General features: G+C 37.9%; 1 protein-coding gene across 5 annotated transcripts in view; it reads left to right on the top strand.

The window, feature by feature from the left end:
• Positions 1 to 293: 293 nt before the first annotated feature.
• The window catches only part of slc4a5b (solute carrier family 4 member 5b), a 48,874-nt gene continuing 22,482 nt past the window's right edge, over positions 294 to 26,685 (top strand). For 2 of the 5 annotated variants that reach the window (XM_067397501.1, XM_067397499.1), the window contains exons 1-11: positions 10,383 to 10,605; positions 13,469 to 13,595; positions 15,892 to 16,052; positions 16,520 to 16,669; positions 17,801 to 17,896; positions 19,191 to 19,246; positions 23,427 to 23,584; positions 25,162 to 25,249; positions 25,342 to 25,496; positions 25,974 to 26,102; positions 26,190 to 26,364. In XM_067397501.1, the coding sequence (XP_067253602.1) occupies positions 10,497 to 10,605; positions 13,469 to 13,595; positions 15,892 to 16,052; positions 16,520 to 16,669; positions 17,801 to 17,896; positions 19,191 to 19,246; positions 23,427 to 23,584; positions 25,162 to 25,249; positions 25,342 to 25,496; positions 25,974 to 26,102; positions 26,190 to 26,364 (1,404 nt within the window). In that variant the 5' untranslated portion in view covers positions 10,383 to 10,496. Of the gene's footprint in view, positions 408 to 10,382; positions 10,606 to 13,468; positions 13,596 to 15,891; positions 16,053 to 16,519; positions 16,670 to 17,800; positions 17,897 to 19,190; positions 19,247 to 23,426; positions 23,585 to 25,161; positions 25,250 to 25,341; positions 25,497 to 25,973; positions 26,103 to 26,189; positions 26,365 to 26,685 lie in introns of those variants that run through there. The other 3 variants (XM_067397502.1, XM_067397503.1, XM_067397500.1) reach the window with 3 other exon arrangements.

Here is a 26,685-nt window from a genome sequence, read left to right as displayed (position 1 = left end):
ATATAATAAATCAATGAAGCAATCTTACAAAATATTTATTAGGCTACAAAAATTAAAGGGTGAAGAATCAAATAAATTATTTTATTGCTTTTGAACCAGAATGAACTTATTCACTGAAACTGAATCTTACTGGGGTGTGAATTGTACCGTAAAGACTGCTTATCTATAAAATAGTAACTCACAGGTATTTCATTCTCTGGTTTTAGAGTCTGTCTACATTGGCGTTCCAGTGCCACGGGGCTACAGGAGAAAGCGCAGACATCACAGGCACACGTCACGGCATTCCCATGATCGTGAAGGCCGGGAGAAACACCACAACCGTCATGAACATCAGGATCAAGAGGAACCATGTGATGCAGATGAAGGGGAGCAGGATTCAAATGATCTCTCTGACATCAACTCCGCCAGTAAGCTTCTCTTAACCACTTATTATGCTGACATAACAAAAAAGTTCTATAGTAACTATAGTTTCTACCAAAATACAATAATTAATACAGTTATTTTAGTGTCAGTGAGATACTATTATAGTTTTTGGTTATTTTGTCCACTTCTACTAACTATAAGTCAACTAACTCTCATTAATTTACAACTACAGGTCAACCAACTCTCATTAATATGCCACTACAGGTCAACTAACTCATTAATTTGCAGCTACAGGTCAACCAACTCTCATTAATATGCCACTACAGGTCAAGTAAAACTCGTTAATTTGCAACTACAGGTCAACTAACTCTCATTAATATGCCACTACAGGTCAACTAACTCATTAATTTGCAACTACAGGTCAACCAACTCTCATTAATATGCCACTACAGGTCAACTAACTCATTAATTTGCAACTACAGGTCAACCAACTCTCATTAATATGCCACTACAGGTCAACTAAAACTCGTTAATTTGCAACTACAGGTCAACTAACTCTCATTAATATGCCACTACAGGTCAAGTAACTCTCATTAATATGCCACTACAGGTCAACTAACTCATTAATTTGCAACTACAGGTCAACCAACTCTCATTAATATGCCACTACAGGTCAACTAACTCATTAATTTGCAACTACATGTCAATTAAATCTCATTAATTTGCAACTACAGGTCAACTAACTCATTAATTTGAAACTACATGTCAACTAACTCTAATTAATTTGCAATTACATGTCAACTAACTCTTATTAATTTGCAACAACTGGTCAACTAACTCTTATTAATTTGGAACTACAGGTCAACTAACTCATTAATTTGAAACTACATGTCAACTAACTCTAATTAATTTGCAACTACAGGTCAACCAACTCTCATTAATATGCCACTACAGGTCAACTAACTCATTAATTTGCAACTACATGTCAATTAAATCTCATTAATTTGCAACTACAGGTCAACTAACTCATTAATTTGAAACTACATGTCAACTGACTCTAATTAATTTGCAATTACATGTCAACTAACTCATTAATTTGCAACAACTGGTCAACTAACTCTTATTAATTTGGAACTACAGGTCAACTAACTCATTAATTTGAAACTACATGTCAACTAACTCTAATTAATTTGCAATTACATGTCAACTAACTCTAATTAATTTGCAACTACTGGTCAACTAACTCTTATTAATTTGGAACTACATGTCAACTAACTCTAATTAATTTGCAATTACATGTCAACTAACTCCTTCATTTGCAACTACAGGTCAACTAACTCATTAATTTGAAACTACATGTCAACTAACTCTAATTAATTTACAATTACATGTCAACTAACTCATTCATTTGCAACTACTGGTCAACTAACTCTTATTAATTTGGAACTACAGGTCAACTAACTCATTAATTTGAAACTACATGTCAACTAACTCTAATTAATTTGCAATTACATGTCAACTAACTCTAATTAATTTGCAACTACTGGTCAACTAACTCTTATTAATTTGGAACTACATGTCAACTAACTCTAATTAATTTGCAATTACATGTCAACTAACTCCTTCATTTGCAACTACAGGTCAACTAACTCATTAATTTGAAACTACATGTCAACTAACTCTAATTAATTTACAATTACATGTCAACTAACTCATTCATTTGCAACTACTGGTCAACTAACTCTTATTAATTTGGAACTACATGTCAACTAACTCCTTCATTTGCAACTACAGGTCAACTAACTCATTAATTTGAAACTACATGTCAGCTAACTATAATTAATTTGCAAGTACGTGTCAACTAACTCATTAATTTGCAATGACAGGTCAACTAACTCTCATTAATTTGCAACTACAGGTCAACCAACTCTCATTAATATGCCACTACAGGTCAACTAACTCATTAATTTGCAAATACAGGTCAATTAAATCTAATTAATTTGAAACTACAGGTCAATTAAATCTAATTAATTTGAAACTACAGGTCAACTAACTCTAATTAATTTGCAATTACATGTCAACTAACTCATTAATTTGCAACTACTGGTCAACTAACTCTTATTAATTTGGAACTACATGTCAACTAACTAATTATTTTGCAACGACAGGTCAACTAACTCTCATTAATTTGCAACTACAGGTCAACTAACTCATTAATTTGCAACTACATGTCAACTAACTCATTCATTTGCAACCACATGTCAATTAAATCTCATTAATTTGCAACTACTGGTCAACTAACTCTTATTAATTTGGAACTACATGTCAACTAACTAATTATTTTGCAACGACAGGTCAACTCTCATAAATTTGCAACTACAGGTCAACTAACTTAATTTGCAACTACATGTCAACTTACTCATTCATTTGCAACCACATGTCAATTAAATCTCATTAATTTGCAACTACAGGTCAACTAACTCATTAATTTGCAACTACATGTCAACTAACTCATTCATTTGCAACCACATGTCAATTAAATCTCATTAATTTGCAACTACAGGTCAACTAACTCATTAATTTGCAACTACATGTCAATTAAATCTCATTAATTTGCAACTACAGGTCAACTAACTCATTAATTTGAAACTACATGTCAACTAACTCTAATTAATTTGCAATTACATGTCAACTAACTCTAATTCATTTGCAACTACTGGTCAACTAACTCTTATTAATTTGGAACTACATGTCAACTAACTCCTTCATTTGCAACTACAGGTCAACTAACTCATTAATTTGAAACTACATGTCAACTAACTATAATTAATTTGCAAGTACGTGTCAACTAACTCATTAATTTGCAACGACAGGTCAACTAACTCATTAATTTGCAACTACAGGTCAACCAACTCTCATTAATATGCCACTACAGGTCAACTAACTCATCAATTTGCAAATACAGGTCAATTAAATCTAATTAATTTGAAACTACAGGTCAATTAAATCTAATTAATTTGAAACTACAGGTCAACTAACTCTAATTAATTTGCAATTACGTGTCAACTAACTCATTAATTTGCAACTACTGGTCAACTAACTCTTATTAATTTGGAACTACATGTCAACTAACTAATTATTTTGCAACAACAGGTCAACTAACTCTCATTAATTTGCAACTACAGGTCAACTAACTCATTAATATGCAACTACATGTCAACTAACTCATTCATTTGCAACCACATGTCAATTAAATCTCATTAATTTGCAACTACAGGTCAACCAACTCGAATTAATTTGCAATTACATGTCAACTAACTCTAATTAATTTGCAATTACATGTCAACTAACTCATTAATTTGCAACTACTGGTCAACTAACTCTTATTAATTTGGAACTACATGTCAACTAACTAATTATTTTGCAACGACAGGTCAACTCTCATAAATTTGCTACTACAGGTCAACTAACTTAATTTGCAACTACATGTCAACTTACTCATTCATTTGCAACCACATGTCAATTAAATCTCATTAATTTGCAACTACAGGTCAACTAACTCATTAATTTGCAACTACATGTCAACTAACTCATTAATTTGCAACCACATGTCAATTAAATCTCATTAATTTGCAACTACAGGTCAACTAACTCATTAATTTGCAACTACATGTCAATTAAATCTCATTAATTTGCAACTACAGGTCAACTAACTCATTAATTTGAAACTACATGTCAACTAACTCTAATTAATTTGCAATTACATGTCAACTAATTCATTAATTTGCAACTACTGGTCAACTAACTCTTATTAATTTGGAACTACATGTCAACTAACTAATTATTTTGCAACGACAGGTCAACTAACTCATTAATTTGCAACTACAGGTCAACTAACTCATTAATTTGCAACAACATGTCAACTTACTCATTCATTTGCAACCACATGTCAATTAAATCTCATTAATTTGCAACTACAGGTCAACTAACTCAAATTAATTTGCAATTACATGTCAACTGACTCTAATTAATTTGCAATTACATGTCAACTAACTCATTAATTTGCAACTACTGGTCAACTAACTCTTATTAATTTGGAACTACATGTCAACTAACTAATTATTTTGCAACGACAGGTCAACTCTCATAAATTTGCAACTACAGGTCAACTAACTTAATTTGCAACTACATGTCAACTTACTCATTCTGTCACGTAAATAATGACGGATGCAATAGCAAGTTAATCTCTTTTATTAAGAGCTTCACACACAGATGGTCAGTCACAGATAACACAACGAACACAGCAGGAGAGTGGTGACGCAGGGACCTCGATGGGCGCTGAGAGTCCAGATGAATGGTGACTGGTGAAGTGCGTCCGTGAACCAGTGCCGTGTAATCCGTGGGTGAAATCCAGAGAACAATCCAACGATGAAACAGGAAACAGGAAACAACAACGAGAAATCCAGTCCAAGGAACAAACAACACGAGCAAACACGAGACAACAACACCAGGACTCCAAACAACGATCTGACAAACATGAGACGAAAAACAAGGCGTTATATAGGCAGGTGTGATTGCAAACAGCTGCCGCTGATCAGATAATCAGCGGCGACGCCCACACGAACAATCAGGTGACACACTACAGAACACCCAGACACCAGAATGAGACAGCGGATTCATGAACCGTGACAGTACCCTCCCTCCTAGGAACGCCTCACGGCGTTCCCAGAGCTCCTTACCTGTCGATTGTAATCATCGATGAGGGAGTGATCCAGGATGTCCCTGGCAGGAACCCAATTTCTCTCCTCCGGACCGTAACCTTCCCAGTCCACCAAGTACTGGAATCCGCGTCCCCTCCGCCTAGAGTCCAGAATGCGATTGAACGAATAAGTAGGTTCCCCATCTACGAGTCGCGGCGGTGGAGGAACCGGAGTAGGCGGATTAAGATGAGAGTGAAAAACGGGTTTAATTTTGGAAACATGAAAGGCGGGATGAATCCTCCTGTACGCTGGAGGTAATTTGAGTCGGACTGCCACCGGACTAATGATGACAGGGAACGGGCCGATGAATTTAGGAGCTAATTTATTGGCAACGGAGCGGAGCGGAATGTTCTTAGTAGAAAGCCACACTTTTTGACCAACGACGTATACGGGAGGCTTCGACCGGTGGCGATCAGTCTTAGCCTTGGTGCGCGCCCTCACCTGCAGCAGAGTCTCACGGGCTCTGCTCCAAGTGCGGTGGCACCTCTGGACAAAGGCGTGAGCGGAGGGGACCGCGACTTCAGATTCCAGACTGGGAAACACAGGTGGCTGGTAACCTATACTACATTCAAACGGAGAGAGGCCCGTAGAAGACACTGGTAATGAATTATGTGCGTACTCAATCATAGAGAGTTGTTGGCTCCAGGAGGAAGGATTCTTGGACGCCAAACATCGCAACATTCACTCCAAATCCTGGTTGGCTCTCTCGGTCTGCCCATTGGTCTGGGGATGGAACCCAGAGGAAAGACTGACAGTCGCGCCCAGCAGTCTACAAAACTCTTGCCAAAATTTGGACACAAATTGGGGACCCCTGTCGGACACCACATCTATCGGGAGGCCATGTAACCGAAAAATGTGGTCTACGACGGTAACCGCTGTCTCCTTAGCAGAAGGTAATTTGGTTAAGGGAACAAAATGAGTCGCCTTCGAGAACCGGTCCACCACGGTCAAAACGACCGTGTACCCCTGGGATGGTGGGAGGGCGGTAACGAAATCTACCGCAATGTGGGACCAAGGTCTCGAAGGGACAGACAGCGGTTGGAGTAACCCATCTGGAGGTCGATTGGAAGTCTTACCAGTGGCGCAAACCGAGCAAGCCAAAACAAAACTGTGAATGTCACGAGCCATAGCTGGCCACCAGAATCGTTGCTTAACCAAAAACCTGGTCCGATTAACCCCTGGATGACAAGCCACGTTGGAACAATGACCCCATTTGATAACGCAGGACCTTAACTTCTCCGGCACAAACAAACGGTTCGGTGGGCCTCCGGGCGGAGGCGTTACCCCTTCTAAGGCCGACAGGACCTTCGATTCGACCTCCCATGTAAGAGTGGAGACCACTAATGTCTCGGGAAGAATACACTCGGGATTAGACGGGCGTTCGGAAGGATCAAAAATGCGAGATAAAGAATCGGGCTTGATGTTTTTGGAGCCCGGGCGGTACGATAGAGAAAAATCAAAACGTCCGAAAAAAAGTGCCCACCGAGCCTGCCTGGAGTTAAGTCTTTTAGCCGATCGAATATACTCAAGGTTCTTATGATCTGTCCATACGATAAAAGGTACCCCCGAACCCTCCAACCAATGACGCCACTCCTCCAACGCTAATTTGACTGCCAACAACTCTCTATTACCAATGTCATAGTTGCGTTCGGCTGGAGATAAACGATGGAAAAAATACGCGCAAGGATGCATCTTATCGTCCGTGGGAGAACGCTGGGATAGAACTGCGCCTACCCCCACCTCTGACGCGTCGACCTCCACCACGAACTGACGCAAAGGATCAGGAGCAATGAGGATGGGAGCCGAAACGAAGCGACTCTTCAGTTTAGCAAATGCAGCTTCCGCTGCATCTGACCACCTGAAGGTCGTCCTAGGGGAGGTCAAGGCGGTCAGAGGTGCGGCTAGTTGGCTGAAATTGCGAATAAAACGCCGGTAAAAATTGGCGAACCCCAGAAACCTCTGTAGGGCCTTACGGGAATCTGGACTTGGCCAATCCACCACAGCCTTAACCTTGTCAGGATCCATGCGAGCTCCCTCAGACGAGACGATGTACCCTAGAAAAGAAACAGACTGTGCATGAAACTCGCATTTCTCCGCCTTGACAAAAAGCCCATTCTCTAACAGACGCTGAAGCACTCGTCTGACGTGTTGAACATGTTCCTGGAGAGACGAGGAAAATATCAATATGTCATCCAGGTAGACATAAATGAACTGATCGACCATGTCCCTCAACACGTCATTGACGAGTGCCTGGAAGACCGCTGGACTGTTGGACAGCCCGAAGGGCATGACCAAGTATTCAAAGTGTCCTCTGGGGGTGTTAAACGCGGTCTTCCATTCATCCCCCTTCCTGATGCGAACCAAATGATAAGCGTTCCTTAAGTCCAATGTAGTGAAAACGGATGCTCCCTGCAACCTCTCAAAGGCTGAAGACATCAACGGCAAAGGATAAGTATTCTTTACCGTGATGTTGTTCAGCCCTCGGTAATCAATGCAAGGTCGCAGAGACCCATCCTTCTTCCCCACAAAAAAGAACCCCGCCCCCGCTGGAGAAGAGGAAGGGCGGATGAATTTCGCTGCCAGAGAATCAGAAATATATTTCTCCATGGCCTCCCTCTCGGGAGCGGACAGAGAGTATAATTTGCCTTTAGGCGGAGACTTACCGGGTACTAAATCTATGGCACAGTCATAGGGACGATGCGGAGGGAGAGAAGCAGCCCGGGACTTACTGAACACTTCCCTCAGGTCTTGATACTCTGCGGGCACGTTAGACAAATCCACCGCCTTCTCCTGTAACACAGAAACAGACACAGTGGGACAAGCAGACAACAGACAAGACCTGTGACAAAGAGTGCTCCACTCGGTGATGGTGTGCTGCTGCCAGTCAATCCGAGGGTTGTGTTTGGTGAGCCAGGGGTGTCCGAGAACGACAGGTGCCTGAGGTGAGTCCATGAGGAGGAACTGAATGTCTTCATTGTGATTGCCAGAGGAGATGAGAGTAACGTAGTCCGTAGAGTGAGAGATGCTGGGAAGTCGCTGTCCATTGAGTGCGTCGACAGTGATCAGGCGGGTGAGTGGTATGATGGGTAAACTGTTAAGTTGTGCAAAGTTGGTGTCCATGAAGTTCCCCTCAGCCCCGGAGTCGATGAGTGCCTGGCAAGTGATGTTGTGAGTCGCCCATCTCAGTCTTACCGGGAGGAGGGTGGATGGTGAGGACTTCTCGGCGGAGATCCCACCCGATAGTAGCCTCAGATTTACTACCGGACTAGATCTTTTTACTGGGCAAGACCTGAGGAAGTGAGCTGATGCTCCGCAGTAGAGGCATAAGCCTTGGGATCTCCGCCTTTCTCTCTCCTCCCGGGAAAGCCGAGCTCTCCCTACCTGCATGGGTTCGGGATCTAAAGAGGAACCGACCGTGTTCGCTGTATTGGCCAACCGGCCCTCCGCTCCATGAGGCTTAGCGTTAGCAGATTCTAGACGTTCCAGTCTCTGAAGTCGAGCATCCACTCGCAGCGCGAGATCGATGAGTCCGTTGAGTGTCTGAGGAAGATCCAAGACATAGATCTCTCGATTGACACGGTCGGCCAACCCATGCAGGAACACATCCCACTGCGCCTCCTCATTCCAGCGGCACTCCGCCGCGAGAGTGCGAAACTCGATGGAATATTCTGCGACCGTGCGGTTACCCTGCTTGAGTTCGGTGAGTAGTCGGGCAGCGTCCTTGCCAGCCACCGCACGGTCGAACACTCTCCTCATCTCGGCGGCGAGTGCCTGGAAGGAGGTGCAGCATGGATCCTGGTTCTCCCACACCGCCGTTCCCCACAATGCTGCCTTCCCTGTCAGGAGCGTGATCACAAAAGCCACCTTGGATTCTTCCCTCTCGAAGGTGCGTGGCTGCAACGAGAAATGCAAGGAACACTTGTTTAAGAACGCTCTACAAAAGTTCGGCTCACCGGCATAAATCTGAGGAACAGGAAGGCGTGGTTCTGGCTGATCCCACCGCTCCAGCGGCGTGGGGGGAATCGGCGGTGGGGGTGGCGCAGTGGGAGTTCGAAGCTGTTGAAGTTGCTGGGAGAGCTCAGACACCTGCGTCACCAGCGCTTGAACTGCGCGTCCGGTGGAAGAGATACTCTCCTGCTGTTGGTCCATGCGGGAAATGCTGTGGTTGATGAACTCCGTCAAAGCTGCTGAGCTTGCTGCATCCATAGTTGGTCAGATCGTTCTGTCACGTAAATAATGACGGATGCAATAGCAAGTTAATCTCTTTTATTAAGAGCTTCACACACAGATGGTCAGTCACAGATAACACAACGAACACAGCAGGAGAGTGGTGACGCAGGGACCTCGATGGGCGCTGAGAGTCCAGATGAATGGTGACTGGTGAAGTGCGTCCGTGAACCAGTGCCGTGTAATCCGTGGGTGAAATCCAGAGAACAATCCAACGATGAAACAGGAAACAGGAAACAACAACGAGAAATCCAGTCCAAGGAACAAACAACACGAGCAAACACGAGACAACAACACCAGGACTCCAAACAACGATCTGACAAACATGAGACGAAAAACAAGGCGTTATATAGGCAGGTGTGATTGCAAACAGCTGCCGCTGATCAGATAATCAGCGGCGACGCCCACACGAACAATCAGGTGACACACTACAGAACACCCAGACACCAGAATGAGACAGCGGATTCATGAACCGTGACACATTCATTTGCAACCACATGTCAATTAAATCTCATTAATTTGCAACTACAGGTTAACTAACTCTCATTACCTTAACACATACACACACAAACCCCCCATGAAAAAAAAAAAATAATTATGGAGTATTTTTCTCATGGAGTAAAATACAAGCATATTTGTTTTGGGCTTTGACTAAACTTGATAAAAAATAAAAACAAAATGTTTTTTTTATTTCAAATAATCTTTATTTTGTAACGGTTTTAGTTTTAGTTAACTTTAATAACCCTGATACAGTTACAGGTTTGGTTTAAATAACCTGCGTCATTGAGGATTATTGAGGGAAACAGGTTTTGAGAGTTGTTTGAGGTTTTAGACTTAAATTCTGATGTGAGAGAGTCAGAAAGGGTGGGATCAACAAAGCTAGAGGAGGAGAAAAACACTTGTTGGGCCTTTCATGCGTGTGGCACTTTGCCCTGCTTTAGTTTTCAGGAAAGAGCAACATTGCTTAAGAGAAAAGTTCAAGAACAAGAGCACTTGCTCACAGGGAAGGTAGATATAAAATGAGGGAAAACGCCTAACGGGTTCAACAAAAAGAGGCTCAAATCAACAGGTGCAAGTGGGCATTCAGAACAGTTATTGTGGATCTTTTTCTTTCAATGAAACAATAAACATTGGAGTTACTGAAGGATGGAGCAGGAACACCGTAGGTTGACGGGGTCGTTTAGTATTCAGGACTCTATACAGTCACTGACATCCAGTCTGGGCTCTCAAAGCACTCTACTGAGCAGCTGCGCAGGTACAGTCACAGATGCCACTGATCTTCTCTTCATCTCATTTTCTTGCTATTGCTGCCATTTATTCTTATGTGTTTTCTCCCAGAGAGTTTCTTTCTGTAATTGTGGTCAGAGCACATTTGGATTGGAGTTTGATACTGATAGATCATGACCTTGTTGAGTCTATTAGTCTATTAGTAAGTTTTTTTGCTGATCAACCATCACTGAAGTCACAAGGTTGGTTGATGATTGTAGGTTATTTTTTGTGAACCCTTGTGAACCCTATTTTAAGGACAATCAATCAATATTTTTTTTTTGCATTGTGGCATTTTCATGACATTTAAGCACATTTACCATTTAAATAGTTTAAATAGATTTTTTCTTTTTTCTTTTTTTCATTACAAAAAAGTAATTTTGGGGGTAAAGTACAAAAGAATAGCACTTAATGTACTTCCTTTTGCTGATTTTAATATATATTTTTTAAATTGTACATATTAAAATTGTATGTATTAAATATAAATTAAATCATTATAACATTGTATATTACTGTTTATATATATATATAGTTTTAATAATATAATTTATATTTAATAATAATAATAATATACAGTAATAATTGAACAGCACAGTAAAATAAATTTATAATAAAATAATTTATAATTTTATGTATAACAACAACAAAAAAATTATAATATAATAAAATAATTCATTAAATAATGATAATTGCAAATAAATTCAAAAGCAAAACATTTTCAATATGTGGACCTAAAATAGACCTATAGTTAAAGCAAGATATAATTATTTCTTCTTCTTATTATTCACTTTTTTTCTTTTAATTTTGATATGCAAAATGAGCCACACATCAGGTTTAGGTTTACAAGAGATTCACCTGCCTGATGTAAAGACCAATCTACAACCTTCAATAATAATTTGCATCAAACTTTGTTTAAATCTTCATTGGTGTGATTCCGCATTAAATGCATCCCTTTAAATTGTGAAACACATCAAAATTTCAGTCTGTTGGAAATGCATGTTCATGTAAGGTTCTTCTCAATTACATGTCAACTAACTCTAATTAATTTGCAATTACATGTCAACTAACTCATTAATTTGCAACTACTGGTCAACTAACTCTTATTAATTTGGAACCACATGTCAACTAACTAATTATAATGAAAATAATAAAACTAATAAAATGCATGTACATGTAAGGTTCTTCTCAAGAATAAATCTCAGGACTTAACATCTGCTTTTATTGGAATCAGAATGTTTTGAGGTCAGTAACTAAAGACTACAGCAATACGTACATTATATCAACAACCAACCTCTAATATCGAGTGACGCTCAAAGTTTGTTTGAAGTGTATGAGCTATAAATAAGCTAGTGCATTGTACTCTGCATTGGCATTCTACAACCAAACGTATTTGTGATTTTTTTCTTTAGGATTAGAAGGATTACATGGAGAAAAACACCCACGTGCTAATAATCCTGAGGAAAAGCCAGAGATTGAGAGGAAGGTCACAAAAAGATTGTCATGCTTGAGCTCACAGGCATCAACTTGCACGTTGAGTTGCTCTAAACATCAGATTTAATGTGCATAACATTAGATTGTGAACAGTTTTTAGTAACCTCCACTGGAGCTTATGTAAACTGACTTTACCTAAAATATAAAGTCGATCATTTTGATTTAATCAGTACAGGTTTAGTGGCATTAGATATTGATTCTGGCATTATGATTCAGATTGGATCAAGCCACTGTCACATGGTTATTTAACCTAATCTACCGAACAAATTCTTTTGATATACTTTCAGATATCGGCCTCCTTTATGCAAAGATTTATGCACATTTAGACTATTTATCTTCAACGGAAGATTTTTAAGATACTTATCTTCAAACAAGATGTTGATTTGAGTTATCGGCTGATGTATGACTCAAGTGAAGAGTTGAGCTGAACTCTAGATCTGAAAGCTCAGGCTTTTGAAATCAAATTCTCGTTCTGATTAGATACATGAATGATGAATTATTGATGGCCTCGGGAGCCGTGCATTGTAATGGTCCTGCTGTGTCATATTCAGATTTCATTTCAAGAGGGTCAACACAGGGTCATTTTAGACTGAGCTGAAGGCAAAACATAACACTTATATGTCATACAGTCCAATAGACTTCTGTTTAATGCAAAGATTCAAACTCTTTGTGCACTTCATTGACCCGTTTGCATGGACATTTTTTTATTTGCTTACTTTTTCTTAATTCTTAATTGCTTGCAGTTTCTAAGTTGATTTGGATAAAAGCATCTGCTGTTTCTTTTCCAAGTGATATTGTTTTCACATGGCATTTTATACAACAGGCGAAATATATAATATCTTTATATTGAAAGAGAAAATATCTTTACAATATATGAAGCAGCACAACTGTTTTCAACATTGATTTCTTGAGCAGCAAATCAGCATATTAGAATGATTTCTGAAAGATCATGTGACACTGAAGACTGGAGTAATGATGCTGAAATTTCAGCTTTGATCACAGGAATAAATTAAATTTTACAATATATTAAAATAGAAAATGGTTACTAAAAACATATTTCACAATATTACTGTTTTTACTGTATTTTTGATCAAATAAATGAGCACAAGATTATAGCATAGTAGAGGGAACACAGGAAGTGACGGAGAACATGAGGGAGAATCAGGAATGGTTGGGACTTACCTCACTCACAAGTCACAATGTAGCGGAGCATGTAAAGTTCTGACGCTTTATTTGGCTTACTTGCATTGCTTAAATACAACATATATACTACAAATACTACTCCATTGCATTTTAATGTACAAATGCATGACTTTGCATTTTAACAACCATCTTATGCTTTGGTTTTGTGTGTGTGACAGTGTCCCCTGCTGCTGAGAGACTGCGCCACATCCTCAGGGAGGAAGATGAGCCCACACCCACCATCTTCACTGAGATGGACACACTGCAGCACGAGGGCGGAGAGATGGAGTGGAAAGAGTCGGCCAGGTGACACACACAAGATCACACAACACAAATACTTCTGAAGCCTTTAAACTGATTGAAGCCTCTGAAGGTTTTCAATCTTTTAGATGCCATTGACCCCCAAATTTAAAAGGCATCACCCAATTTATGCGCTGAGATATTAATATTATAAATCTAAAATTAGTTTCTATTTAGTTACATTATTATGTACTTTTTCAACTCACTATAGTAATGTACTGTTAAAGGTGCCATCGAATTGAAAATTTAATTTACCTCGGCATAGTTAAATAACAAGAGTTCAGTACATTGAAATGACATACAGTGAGTCTCAAACTCCATTGTTTCCTCCTTCTCCTATGTAAATCTCATTTGTTTAAAAGACCTCAGAAGAACAGGCGAATCTCAACATAACACCAACTGTTATGTAACAGTCGGGATCATTAATATGCATGCCCCCAATATTTGCATATGCCAGCTCATGTTCAAGGCATTAGACAAGGGCAGCCAGTATTAACGTCTGGATCTGTGCACAGCTGAATCATCAGACTAGGTAAGCAAGCAAGAACAACAGCGAAAAATGGCAGATGGAGCAATAATAACTGACATGATCCATGATAACATGATATTTTTAGTGATATTTGTAAATTGTCTTTCTAAATGTTTCGTTAGCATGTTGCTAATGTACTGTTAAATGTGATTAAAGTTACCATCGTTTCTTACTGTATTCACGGAGACAAGAGCTGTCGCTATTTTCATTTTTAAACACTTGCAGTCGGTATAATTCATAAACACAACTTCATTCTTTATAAATCTCTCCAACAGTGTAGCATTAGCCATTAGCCACAGAGCACAGCCTCAAACTCATTCAGAATCAAATGTAAACATCCAAATTAATACTATACTCACATGATTAGTCATGCTGCATGACGAACACTTTGTAAAGATCCATTTTGAGGGTTATATTAGCTGTGTGAACTTTGTTTATGCAATGATAGAGTCGAGAGCTTGGGAGGGGCGGAGAGCGTGAGCAATTAAAGGGGCCGCAGCCCGAATCGGCGCATTTCTAATTATGATTAATTAAAAAAAAATCTATGGGGTATTTTGAGCTGCAACTTCACAGACACATTCAGGGGACACCTTAGACTTATATTACATCTTGTAAAAAAACATTCGATGGCACCTTTAAATGTATTATTTATTTATTGGTTTGTTTAATTTTAATTTTAATTTATAATATTTATTTATTTATTTTAATCTAATTTAGTCTATTTAATAGATTAATGACTATTTTTTATTTTAATGGCATATTTTCATTCAATTATTTTAATCTAATTTATTTATTTATTTAAATATTTTTTTTGTATTAATATTTATTTTTGTAAATTTTTTTCTTTTTTACACATTATACTTTTTTCCCCTTTTTTTTACCGTTTTTCTCTAGACCTTTCCACAGACCACCTGTCACTACCTGGCGGCCCCCTGGGGCCAATAGATGTAATGACATTAAGGCAAAAAAACGTTAAAATGGATGTAATTTTACAGTTTTTTGCCTCAATGTCATTGCTGAGCTTTATGTCTTCCAGAATTCATTTATTACATTTACATTTATGTATTTTGCAGATGCTTTTATCCAAAGCGACTTACAAAAGAGGGAACAAAAGCAATTTGTCAAAGAGCCAACACTAATCATAATATTAGTAAATTATAATTCATCAAGAAATAATTAGAAGAATAGAATTCTTTATCAAGAATAAAATGGTATTGCTGTCATCGTTGATCCAGCCTTCATGACAGTCACGTTTACATATCATCTATTCAGTAATTTGCTTTTCTTTGGACATGATTGTGTTACTTATTTTGTATGTAAAGGGCTCAGCCAGTTACATTCTGAATGTCTTAAAGGTACAGTTGTATACAAAACTTTATAATGACTAACTGATGACACTTTACTTGAACTAACAATTTAAAAGATTTCTAAAACATTTATTAATCTTTCTTAATGTTAATTTCAAGATTTACTAATCCATTAAATCAATTGTATCTATTAATATTATTTAATGACCAGAGCTAACATGAACAATAAACATTTGTATTTTTATTAACTAACATTAATAAAGATTAATGTTAGTTAATGCATTAACTAATGCTAACTAATGGGAACTTATTGTAAAGTGTTACCAATTAAATTTATAAGGGTATTTATTGATCATGTTGTGGTGATTTTCAGCCATTTCATTTACAAATGTAAAACCCATCTGTTGGTACATGGGAAGAAAGTGTGTTGTCAAGGTAACGTTGCATCTTCTGTGTGTTGCATCAGGTGGGTTAAGTTTGAGGAGAAGGTGGAGGAGGGTGGAGAGAGGTGGAGCAAACCGCATGTGTCCACGCTGTCTCTGCACAGCCTGTTTGAGCTGCGCACCTGCCTGCAGACGGGCTGCATCCTGCTGGACCTGGAGGGATACTCTCTGCCGCAGATAGTGGGTCAGTACACCGTCTGTCCATAAAGAGCAAAGAACAGACCTACAGAACTCAAGTTTGAACACACACCATTCACAATGTACTACAAATTCTGCTTATTTAATATTCCATTTAATAAATATATTGTAATACTGGTCAAAATATTTAAAGAAATTAATACTTTTATTCAGCAAGGATGCATTAAATTGATCAAAAGTGATGGCAAAGACAGTTATACTGTTACAACAGATTTCTATTTCAATTATATTCTGAAATGTTCATATTTAGATCTCAGACTTAGATTGCAGGTTGTGCCATGTTAGCAAATCTGAGCAGATTGAGACATTGTTGAGATCTAGAGGAGTTTACTGGAGTCCAAATGCTCCATATATACTCATTGCTGTCTAGGAGAAAAAGTTAAGAACTCTTTTTCCTATGTGTTTCCCTGAGATATTAATATATGGATTTTAATGCGGTTTTCTCTTTCACAGATGACATCATTGAGAAGCAGGTGCAGGAGGGTCTTATAGCTCCAGAGCTCCGTGAGAAGGTCAGTTTCGTCCTCTTGCGGAAGCACCGTCACCAGACCAAGAAGCCCATCCACCGCTCGCTGGCTGACATCGGAAAACCCAGCCCCTCGAGTAAGTGTCCGCTAACCAGTCCCACAGTCAGTGATATTCCCAGAATTCCCTATCTCTCTCTCTCTGACTCTTGCCTTTTCAAATCATTTCCAGTAAAGTTCTTTTTCTTAAAGTGCCCCTATTATGCTATTTTAAAGGATCCTATTTTTGTTTTGAAGGTCTGATACAATAGGTTTACATGCATCATGCAGGTCAAAAAACACTTTCATTTTCTCATAATATACATTGCACATCACCTAATTTCTCAAAGATTCTGAAAACGACTCATTCGAAGATTCAGTCTCTCTAAGCCCCGCCTTTCTGAGAGCTACTCTGCTCTGATTGGTCAGGTGGCCCAGGTCAAAGTAGACGTAAAGTAGACAGCTCGCGCTTTGGTTGCTCAACAACAACAAAGCTGGAGAATCTCACGCAGCCAAAATGAGGATTGTCAGTAACGGTGTTCAGCCTTACATTGTTCAAACCGTTGTCGACACTGATGGAGAGACTCAGGAAGAAGTTACAACTTTTAGAATGAAACTGGACGTTTCTGAATGGTTAGTGTATAAATTTATGTAGTTGCTGTGGAGTTGATTCAACTCATCGACTAGCATGTGTTATCATGTTAATCTTTTGTGTTGAATTGACCCTCGTTTGTGAAGCAGTCTGGTGTAAAATGACGGCATGTCAACAACACTCTACTACAACAACTCTTCCTCTTCTCTAAAGCAGCCCAACATGGCCCCGCCCCCTTTGTTGCATGTTCTCAGGGGCGGGGTTTATGTACATTTTGGGGTTTGTGATGTCACTAACCCGGGAAGAAGCTCGTTGTAGTCCCTACCAGCCGTTTGTTGTAGTCCTTAAAGGATTTCTGTAAAACAAAATATCTCCATTTGCACTGAACTGTGTTGTAACTTTGCAGATGTTGTTTATGCTCAAACAGCAACATTACACACTAACTAAAGTTAAAAAAGTGAAATCATAATCAGGGACCTTTCACATTCACAAACAGCTATATTACACACTGCATGAAATGTAATATCTGAAAGAGCATAATAGGGGCACTTTAATTTCTTGAGTTTCCACTTTATTCTTTTGCCTGTCCTGCCATCTTCACCATGTCTTTCTCTGTGTCTGATCTCGGGTCTGTGTCAGACCGCAGTCCGAGCCCGAGTCCTCGCTCTGGGTCGGGTTTCCATCGCTCCACTGAGGACCTGCGAGCTCATCAGAGCGGCGGCCTCAGCAAATTGCGTGAGTCTGAGCTTCTGGTTCTTCTACCTTCCGTAGATTTATCTGCAGCTACTTCCAGATCTCTGGAATCTTCCATCTTAAGTTCACACTGGCAGCCATTAGATGTACTTTAGGTTTTCTAATAAGCTTTCCAACTGTCTCAAGTTTTGTTGCCCTAAATCACCAACTCACATCAAAATGCATGACCAGTGTGAACTTCCTTTTACTTCACATTGCATCATCAACAGACTAACCGTTTGTAGTTGCAACATTTCTCAAGAATGCAACAGTGCATTTCTGCCATTGTTCTGAGGATTAGAGATTATTAGAAAGGTCCTGACTTTGGTTTTCCATTCCTGTTTGTCACGATTTGTTTCTGTACTCTGGTTACTTTAGGCCAGAAAAACAACAATCTTTTTTCTTGTCTTTAAAGAAAAGTTTCCAAAAAGCATACAAATGATTAAAAGTTTGGAATAATTAAGTTTTTTTTAATGTTTTTGAAAGAAGTCTCTAATGCTCACCAAGGCTGCTGTAATATTGTGAAATATTTATTTAAAATAACTGTTTTCTATTTTAACAACTGAAATGTAAGAAATGTTTGGCCATCACAGGAATAAATTACATTTTATAATATATTCAAAAAGAATCTTGTGTTTTTCAATATTATTGATTTTGATCAAATAAATGAAGCTTTGGTGAGGATAAGAGACTTCTTTCATAAACATTAAAAAATTAATTTAATTTTTAACTTAATTTAACTTTTGAATGATATATGTCCTTCAAACATATACTAAGGCAGTACATATTTTGCAGTACCTTGTAAAAAACCATGATTGTATAAAAAGGCCATTTTTATCTCTATATATCCCTATCGCTATGCAAAAATTGGACTTTTCAAGTGAACGTGACTTTTAGAAGTTTAAGAAGTAACATAACAAGAAGTCCTTTAATAACATAAAGTAACATGCTTACCTTCTGAATCTGAAATCTTTTTTGAAGTGTCTATGTCCAATTGTTTTCACTAGCAAAATAATTTGTGATGATTTTGTTATATTTGGCTTGCATTTGACACTGAATTAATAATAATAATAATAATTAAATTCAGTTTTTTTTATTTTTTTTTATTTTAGTTTAGTTTAGTTTAATACTTCAAATTTAACTTACTTCAGTTATTTGTCAAGGCAAGATTGGTGTTTTAAGTTTTTCATCTAATATTTATAGATGATAGTTTTATTATAATCAATTTAATAGTTTGAATTATCAATAACAACACTGATTCAGTTAATAATCAAAGTGTTTCATCTATGCTTTTCAGATCCCTCTCAGTGTCGTAGCATGAATGATATTTCCGTCACGCCCAGCAACGACCAGGTACAACAGTTTTCCTATAGTTTTCCTAACATTGTGATATTTTTTTCACATGAACATATTCAAATACGTGGAAAATGTATTTATTCATTAGCACAAAGTAAACAAGATGAAACAAAAGCACTGCATCAGGAGCCTCGGCTTATTTCTGAGAATTTATGTAATGGAGGTGAGACATATGATCCATAATTTATGCAGGATGCTGGGGATAATCTCCATATAAGTCACTCAAATGCTGCCAGCACTCATTAGTCTTTTTGTAATATTTCATTTTGTTTAATCATTGGGTATGTGGTGCAAAAACGAAAACAATGAAGCAAAAAATGAAATGCACAATAAAGCTCTTATTTTTGCCAAGGTATTTTGAGGCGATTGAGGGGCTTTAGTGTGCGAGAAGGGTCGCTCTCAGCTCACTACACTTCAAAGTGGGCCAATTCTGAGTCCACTTTAATGAGTTTCTTTGCTTAAAGTGACACCCACGGCTCACTTTCATGTGGCCGCTGCCCTCAACAGGTTTCATTTAGGGCCTACGGGAGCATGCTGAGTTTGAAAGTTAAGGGTCCTGGGAATTATGGGGGATATGTGTCAAAGACATGCAGATTTATATCATTTGATTAACTGATATTCATATGCATTTGTTCATGTATGAATGTCATTGCACCAAACATATAACCAAACATCAAACCCAGAAATATAGCACAAGCACACTTTTCAAGCAAAACCTTTCATAAAAGAAGTTTATTAGGTTTGAAATGAAGGAAACCAGCTTTACCATGAACCAGTTAGTTAAGCGTTGTTGCAAAAATAAGAAGTTGGTTCTGAGAAAAGCCTTAAAGACTTCAAAAATTGAATTTACCTCAGCATAGTTGAGTAACAAGAGTTCAGTACATGGAAATGACATACAGTGAGTCTCAAACTCCATTGTTTCCTCCTTCTTATATAAATCTCATTTGTTTAAAAGACCTCAGAAGAACAGGCGAATTTCAACATAACACTGACTGTTACGTAACAGTCGGGATCATTAATATGCACGCCCCCAATATTTGCATATGCCAGCCCATGTTCAAGGCATTACACAAGGGCAGCCAGTATTAACGTCTGGATCTGTGCACAGCTGAATCATCAGACTAGGTAAACAAGCAAGAACAATAGTGAAAAATGATAACTGACATGATCCATGATATCATGATATTTTTAGTGATATTTGTAAATTGTCTTTCTAAATGTTTCATTAGCATGTTGCTAATGTACTGTTAAATGTGGTTAAAGTTACCATCGTTTCTTACTGTATTCACAGAGACAAGAGCCGTCGCTGTTTTCATTATTAAACACTTGCAGTCTGTATAATTCATAAACACAACTTCATTCTTTATAAATCTCTCCAACAGTGTGTAATGTTAGCTTTAGCCACGGAGCACTATCAAACTCATTCAGAATCAAATGTAAACATCCAAATAAATACTATACTCACATGACCCGAAGCATGCATGCATGATGAACATCTTGTAAAGATCCATTTGAGGGTTATATTAGCTGTGTGAACTTTGTAAATGCACTGGGAGCGCGAGATTTAAAGGGGCCGCAGCCTGAATCGGTGCATAGTTAATGATGCCCCAAAATAGGCAGTTAAAAAAATGTATTAAAAAAAATCTATGGGGTATTTTGAGCTGAAACTTCACATACACATTCAGAGGAAACCTTAGACTTATATTACATCTTGTAAAAGAACATTCTAGGGCACCTTTAGCAGTCAGCCAGAAGGTAGTGTTGTAATCAGGGCCGGCTCTAGCCCTTTGGTTGCCCTAGGCAAGATTGCCCTAGCCCCCCTCCCCCCAAAGGACAAATTCTATACACCAACTACAAGCATAGATAAATGCAACATAAAGTTACAAATAAAATATGAGTTCTAACTGTAGTATTAATTTTCGTGTAAAGAAATGTAATAATTAAATATAAAATGAAACTGTTCACTGTGTAAATGTAATGTAATATAGATTAATCTTTGTTAAAGCTGTGTTTTGTTGATTGACATGACAGACAACCGCAGGTATTTTTAGGTTGCTGTCACTTTAAGAGTAAGACTCCATGCACGCGCACATCCGATAGATACACATCCGATTCCGAATTCTCACCTCGTTCAATTAAGACATAACCGAATGTGTTTTCGAGAATACTTTATTATTTTATTATTTTGACTGACATAATGCGTGTATGTGACCATCCAAGTGCACTGAGGACGCGAAAGAGAAATTAATTTAGGGTTTAAGAGCTCTCGGTGCGCGCGAGCCTTGTATGCGCGTCTGCGCGTACCGATAACAGACCTGCGTGCGATACCGAATTAAATCCTATTTTTCCTCTTCTAGCGCTGGAATGGTTTTATATCTATTTAATGTGTGAAATAGCAAAACAAAACACGTTCAAATTATAACCTGTTCACTCTATTGCGGTGAAACTTGCAAATGATCCGTGAATCACATGCGTCCCGAACCTTGGGGCTTGATCCGAACGGATCACGGATCAACAACAATCTGTTTAACCGCTAGTTCAAGGTGATGATGCACAATACTAAGCAAATCTATTTCATTTAACACCTTAATGGCTGAGATGAGAAGATTTACCTCTATACTGGGTTTTCCTTTTATCTTTCTCCGTTTTCGTCCCTGTGCACCGGAGGGTTTATTAGACCGCTTCATTTTCTTCATCAACTGCGCACTTGCCTAACGTAACGTAACGGCGACCCTAGAGGGCGCCCGCGCCCCCAACATATTTGTCGCCCTAGGCAACCGCCTAGTTCGCCTATAGCAATCGCCGGCCCTGGTTGTAATACTTGAGACCGGTCTTGGTTTCGAGACAATTTTTTGGATTTCTTGTCTTGTTTCGGTCTTGACCAGGGCTTACTATTCACTGACGAGTGTGAATTCCAACGCGGTGCTTTTAGTTTTTACAGTGAAAGAGTGCGTGCGTGATAAGATATAAGTAAACATGAAACATTTTATATTTGACAACTGTTTTACGATGGATGTTTAATGACCCACAGTAACATACAGTGATGCAAACTACTCAACTTTTTTTTAATGGAATTTCTTCATTTTGAATTGAAAATTTGCTATCATTTAAATTAGGTCATTTATAACTGAATGTGGCGAGACAAGACGATTTTACCTTTTTTGACATATTAGACATATGAACAAGAGTGAATGTGTGCATATTTTTAAATAAAATATTATTTGCAAAAAGTTGAAATGGACTTCTTCGCAGTAGGCTATAATTAGACCTAGAACTTCTTTTATCATTCTTATTTCCTCATTATTCTCTTGTTTAATCCCTTTTAATCCTTTAATTATTTAATTTCTTTACATAAAAATACCAACACCCCTTCCCCTCAGAGAAAAGAAGGCATAGGGCCTTGAAAGACCAACTGCGAGTTATTCATTAATGTGCAGTGCATTGTCTGATTCATTTGTTTGTGATTGGATGTAAAACTTCCTACTTCAAATGCAATCCGTAACTTATCTCTTATTTTGATTTCTTGTGTTACTGTTGTGCCGGTTCAGAAATCAGTGAGAGATTGTGTCAAAAATGTCACCAGAAGGTTCACTTCTAAGTGAGACCTAAGTGTCTATATATTTGTAAGGCCATTTTCTTGTAAATGAAAATGATTGTGAGAAATAAGATCTATGTTGGACAGAGAACTGGAACCTGCAGATTTGATACTCAAATATAGACAGAAACAGCAGCGAACGATCTGACAAGAGGCAAAACAGAGTCAGGACATGAGAAAGGAGCTTGTTTATTCATGGCAGAAAGTGAATTGACTCTGAAAGAGGCATTAAAAGATTAGCCGATTTTGACCATAAGCACAGACCATTCCATATCCACGTGTTCTTTCAGGCCACCGTTGCCGATCGGCTGGATTTATTGGTTCATGAGTGTGCGTTTGTGTGCCTGGTTTTCCCGGTGTGATTGCATAACTTTATTGATCTGCCATTGGAAAAAATGAGACACTTCCCATTTCCATCACATGCGGGCACATCAGACATTGATAATGGAGCTCATATTGATACTGGTATCATGAATGAGGCACAAACTCTTTCCAACATGGAAATTTCATGACCTATGCATCTGACACAAACCATGTGGTCTAATTTAAACCCACTCACTGCACTGTTATCTCGCCCACCAGCTGAAGAATAAATTCATGAAGAAGATCCCCAGAGATGCTGAGGCATCTAACGTGCTGATCGGAGAGGTGGATTTTTTAGACAAGCCGTTCGTGGCCTTCGTACGTCTGGCTCAAGCTGCAACACTAGGAGGCCTTACTGAAGTCCCTGTGCCAACCAGGTGATCATCAACAAACATTTTGCATATATTTATTGGCTGTTTAAATAGCCAATAGCCTAGTTTTATGTTACAGTCTGGCAAAACCGCTCTTGACTTGAACCATAGGACAAGAAACAAATAAATTCCAGTCATTTCCTTTGCAATATATATAAGTGTTCGTGCAACCAAAGACAAATTATGATTTTTATATTAAAAACAATTACTGAATGAGTTTATATGTCTAGTTTTTTAAACCTATGGAAGCCAATTTCTCCCACATAAGAAAAAAAACATACTTTGGTAAACAATTATAACAGTTAATACAAAAAGTCAAAATTATGACATAAAAGTAAAAAATATAGATAATAAGATAAAAAAAAAACTGAAATGACAATTGAAATTATGACAAAAAGTCACAACATGTGATAATTTCGACTTTCAGAGAGTATTTTTTCCCCCCTCAATTCACTCATAAATTGTTTATTATTATTATTATTTAGATCTGATCAACTTTATTGAGGTTTATGTTTACAACAAGATTGAAAAAAAATAATAATATGAGGAACAATTAAATGTTATATGTATTGAGCTTAATTAAGCTTTTCAAGTAAATCTTTAGGAAGGAAGTTTGGATATATGTTTTACTGGAAAACAAGACAATAAAGGAAATAAATAAGTGTGGTCATTTTGGTAACACATATTCACTATTAACTACGACTATGCCTCAATAAACTCTTAATTTAATTAATCACTTTAATAGTTAGTAAGCAGTGTTGGGGAAAGTTACTTTTAAAAGTAATGCATTACAATATTGTGTTACTCCCTAAAAAGGTAACTAATTGCTTTACTTAGTTACTTTTTATGGAAAGTAACATGTTACGTTACTTTTGCGTTACTTTTTCTCTCCTGGGCTGGGCTTGCATGTTTGTTTTTTAATAACAACAAAACAAGTGTTACTTTTGGAAAATGTTAAGGCCCTTTCACACCAAAAGTTAAATGAATACACCTCACTGATCACAAATCTGATGTTTATCTAAACATTTTTGCTTATTAGTATGGTTGAATTGGATCGTCGAAGGTCAGCAGCAAAGACATTGGTTAATAAAGTGAGAATAAATACATAAAGTATATTTGTTTAATTTAATATATTTAATTTTTACAGGTTTATGCAATATTCTGAGATTGCATTTCACTGTTTTTATTTATTTTTAAGGAATACCAACTCTGTTTTTGTGCATCTAAGATGAGTACGTGCTCATATTTAGACACTACCAGGAGAGCTGTCAGTCAATACATGGGAGAACAAAGAAACTTGTGTTACTTATTTGAAAAAGTGACTCAGATATTTTGCTTTAAACTTAAAAGTAATGCTTAGGGCTAGGATTTAGGGATGTAGAATATGGTCATGCAGAATAAGTCATTAATATGTGCTTTAAAAGTACTAATAAATAGCTAATATGCAAGCTAAAAGTCAAAATTGATCATTCTTCCCCATACTAAACCATTTTACAGAAAGAGAAAGACTACATTTTAAATGTGTGATTATGCTTCGTTTTAATCATATACAATGTGAATTTTCTTTGTGCTGTATTTTCCAGGTTTCTCTTTGTGCTGCTCGGTCCCAATGGCAAAACCAAATCCTACAATGAGATCGGTCGGGCCATGGCCACACTCATGGTTGACGATGTAAGAGAAAGTATTAGTAATTCAGTGCCTCAAAGTTTAGCATCATCCCGGTATTTGTTGACAAGTCTATCTGTATCTGTCACCATCTTTAGCTGTTCAGTGACGTGGCCTATAAAGCCAGAGATCGTGAGGACTTGATCGCTGGGATTGATGAGTTTTTGGATGAGGTGATAGTTCTTCCTCCTGGAGAATGGGACCCCAAGATCCGCATCGAACCCCCGAAGAAACTGCCTTCAGCAGAAATGAGGTATTAAATCATGAATTTATGTATATATTACCATTCAAAATTCTATATTTTATTTTTTATTGCAGTAAATTAATACTTTCATTCAGCAAGGATGCATTAAATTGTGTGATCAAATAAAATGACAGTATAGTGACAGTATAAAGGCCCGTTATCAAACATTTTTACTGTTTTTACTGTATTTTTGATCAAATAAATGCAGCTTTGGTGAGCAGAAGATACTTTCAAAAACACTTAACAACCCTAAACTTAGTAGTCAGTAGTGTATATTGTTAACATAATAGAAGTACTGTACAGTTTAGACTGCATTATGATTAAAAGTACACTGTGAAAAATATTTTGTAACCTAAAACATGCGGTAGGATCTAAATTAACTGAATTTATTCAAGTAAAAAATATTATTTAATATTAACCAATCATATCAATCATGCTGCATGTTTCAGGGAGTTTGCACAGAGTTAATTGTGTTTGTTTCTGCAGGAAGTCAGTTTTCTCTCTAAATGAGCTGGGGCAGCCGAATGGGAATGCAGGAGGAGGTGCGGCGTCTGCAGAGGACGAGGACATGCCGGCGCCGCATGAGCTTGGAGAGGAGCTGAAATTTACTGGACGGTAGCATTTACTGAACCTGGTCATCTGCTAGTTCTAGAGTTCTAGATTTACCGTACATGACGTCTGAGACTCTTTCTGTTTGTGTAGATTTTGCGGAGGACTGTGGCTGGACATCAAGCGTAAAGTGCCCTGGTTGCTCAGTGACTTCTACGAGGGCTTCCACATCCAGTCCATCTCTACGGTGCTCTTCATTTACCTGGGCTGCATCACCAATGCAATCACCTTTGGAGGACTGCTGGGGGACGCGACCGACAACTACCAAGTAATTCATCTTGTAGCCACAAATGCTTTGATATAATGCCAATATTTTAATGTAACTGATATAATGCCTATATAATAATCTCAAAACAGCCAAATATGCAGCAATTAATTTGCCCGGCCAATATGCAAGCAGAAAGTGAGAGAAAGTTTAAAATAAGACATTTTATAATAAGAAATACATATAAGAAAATTAATTGTGCAATTGTGTGATATATACAAGAAAAAAGTTGCAGCTGTGAGACACAATTATCTTATTTTTTATTCTGAGGCAGAAACATATGGACGCCCATTTCTGCCACATAATAATGTAAATGATAACATT

The sequence above is a fragment of the Chanodichthys erythropterus genome, chromosome 10 (assembly GCF_024489055.1).
Source record: "Chanodichthys erythropterus isolate Z2021 chromosome 10, ASM2448905v1, whole genome shotgun sequence".
Taxonomy (NCBI): Eukaryota; Metazoa; Chordata; class Actinopteri; order Cypriniformes; family Xenocyprididae; genus Chanodichthys; species Chanodichthys erythropterus.
Note: the sequence above shows the minus strand (reverse complement) of the source record. Positions and strands in the feature narration are given on the sequence as shown.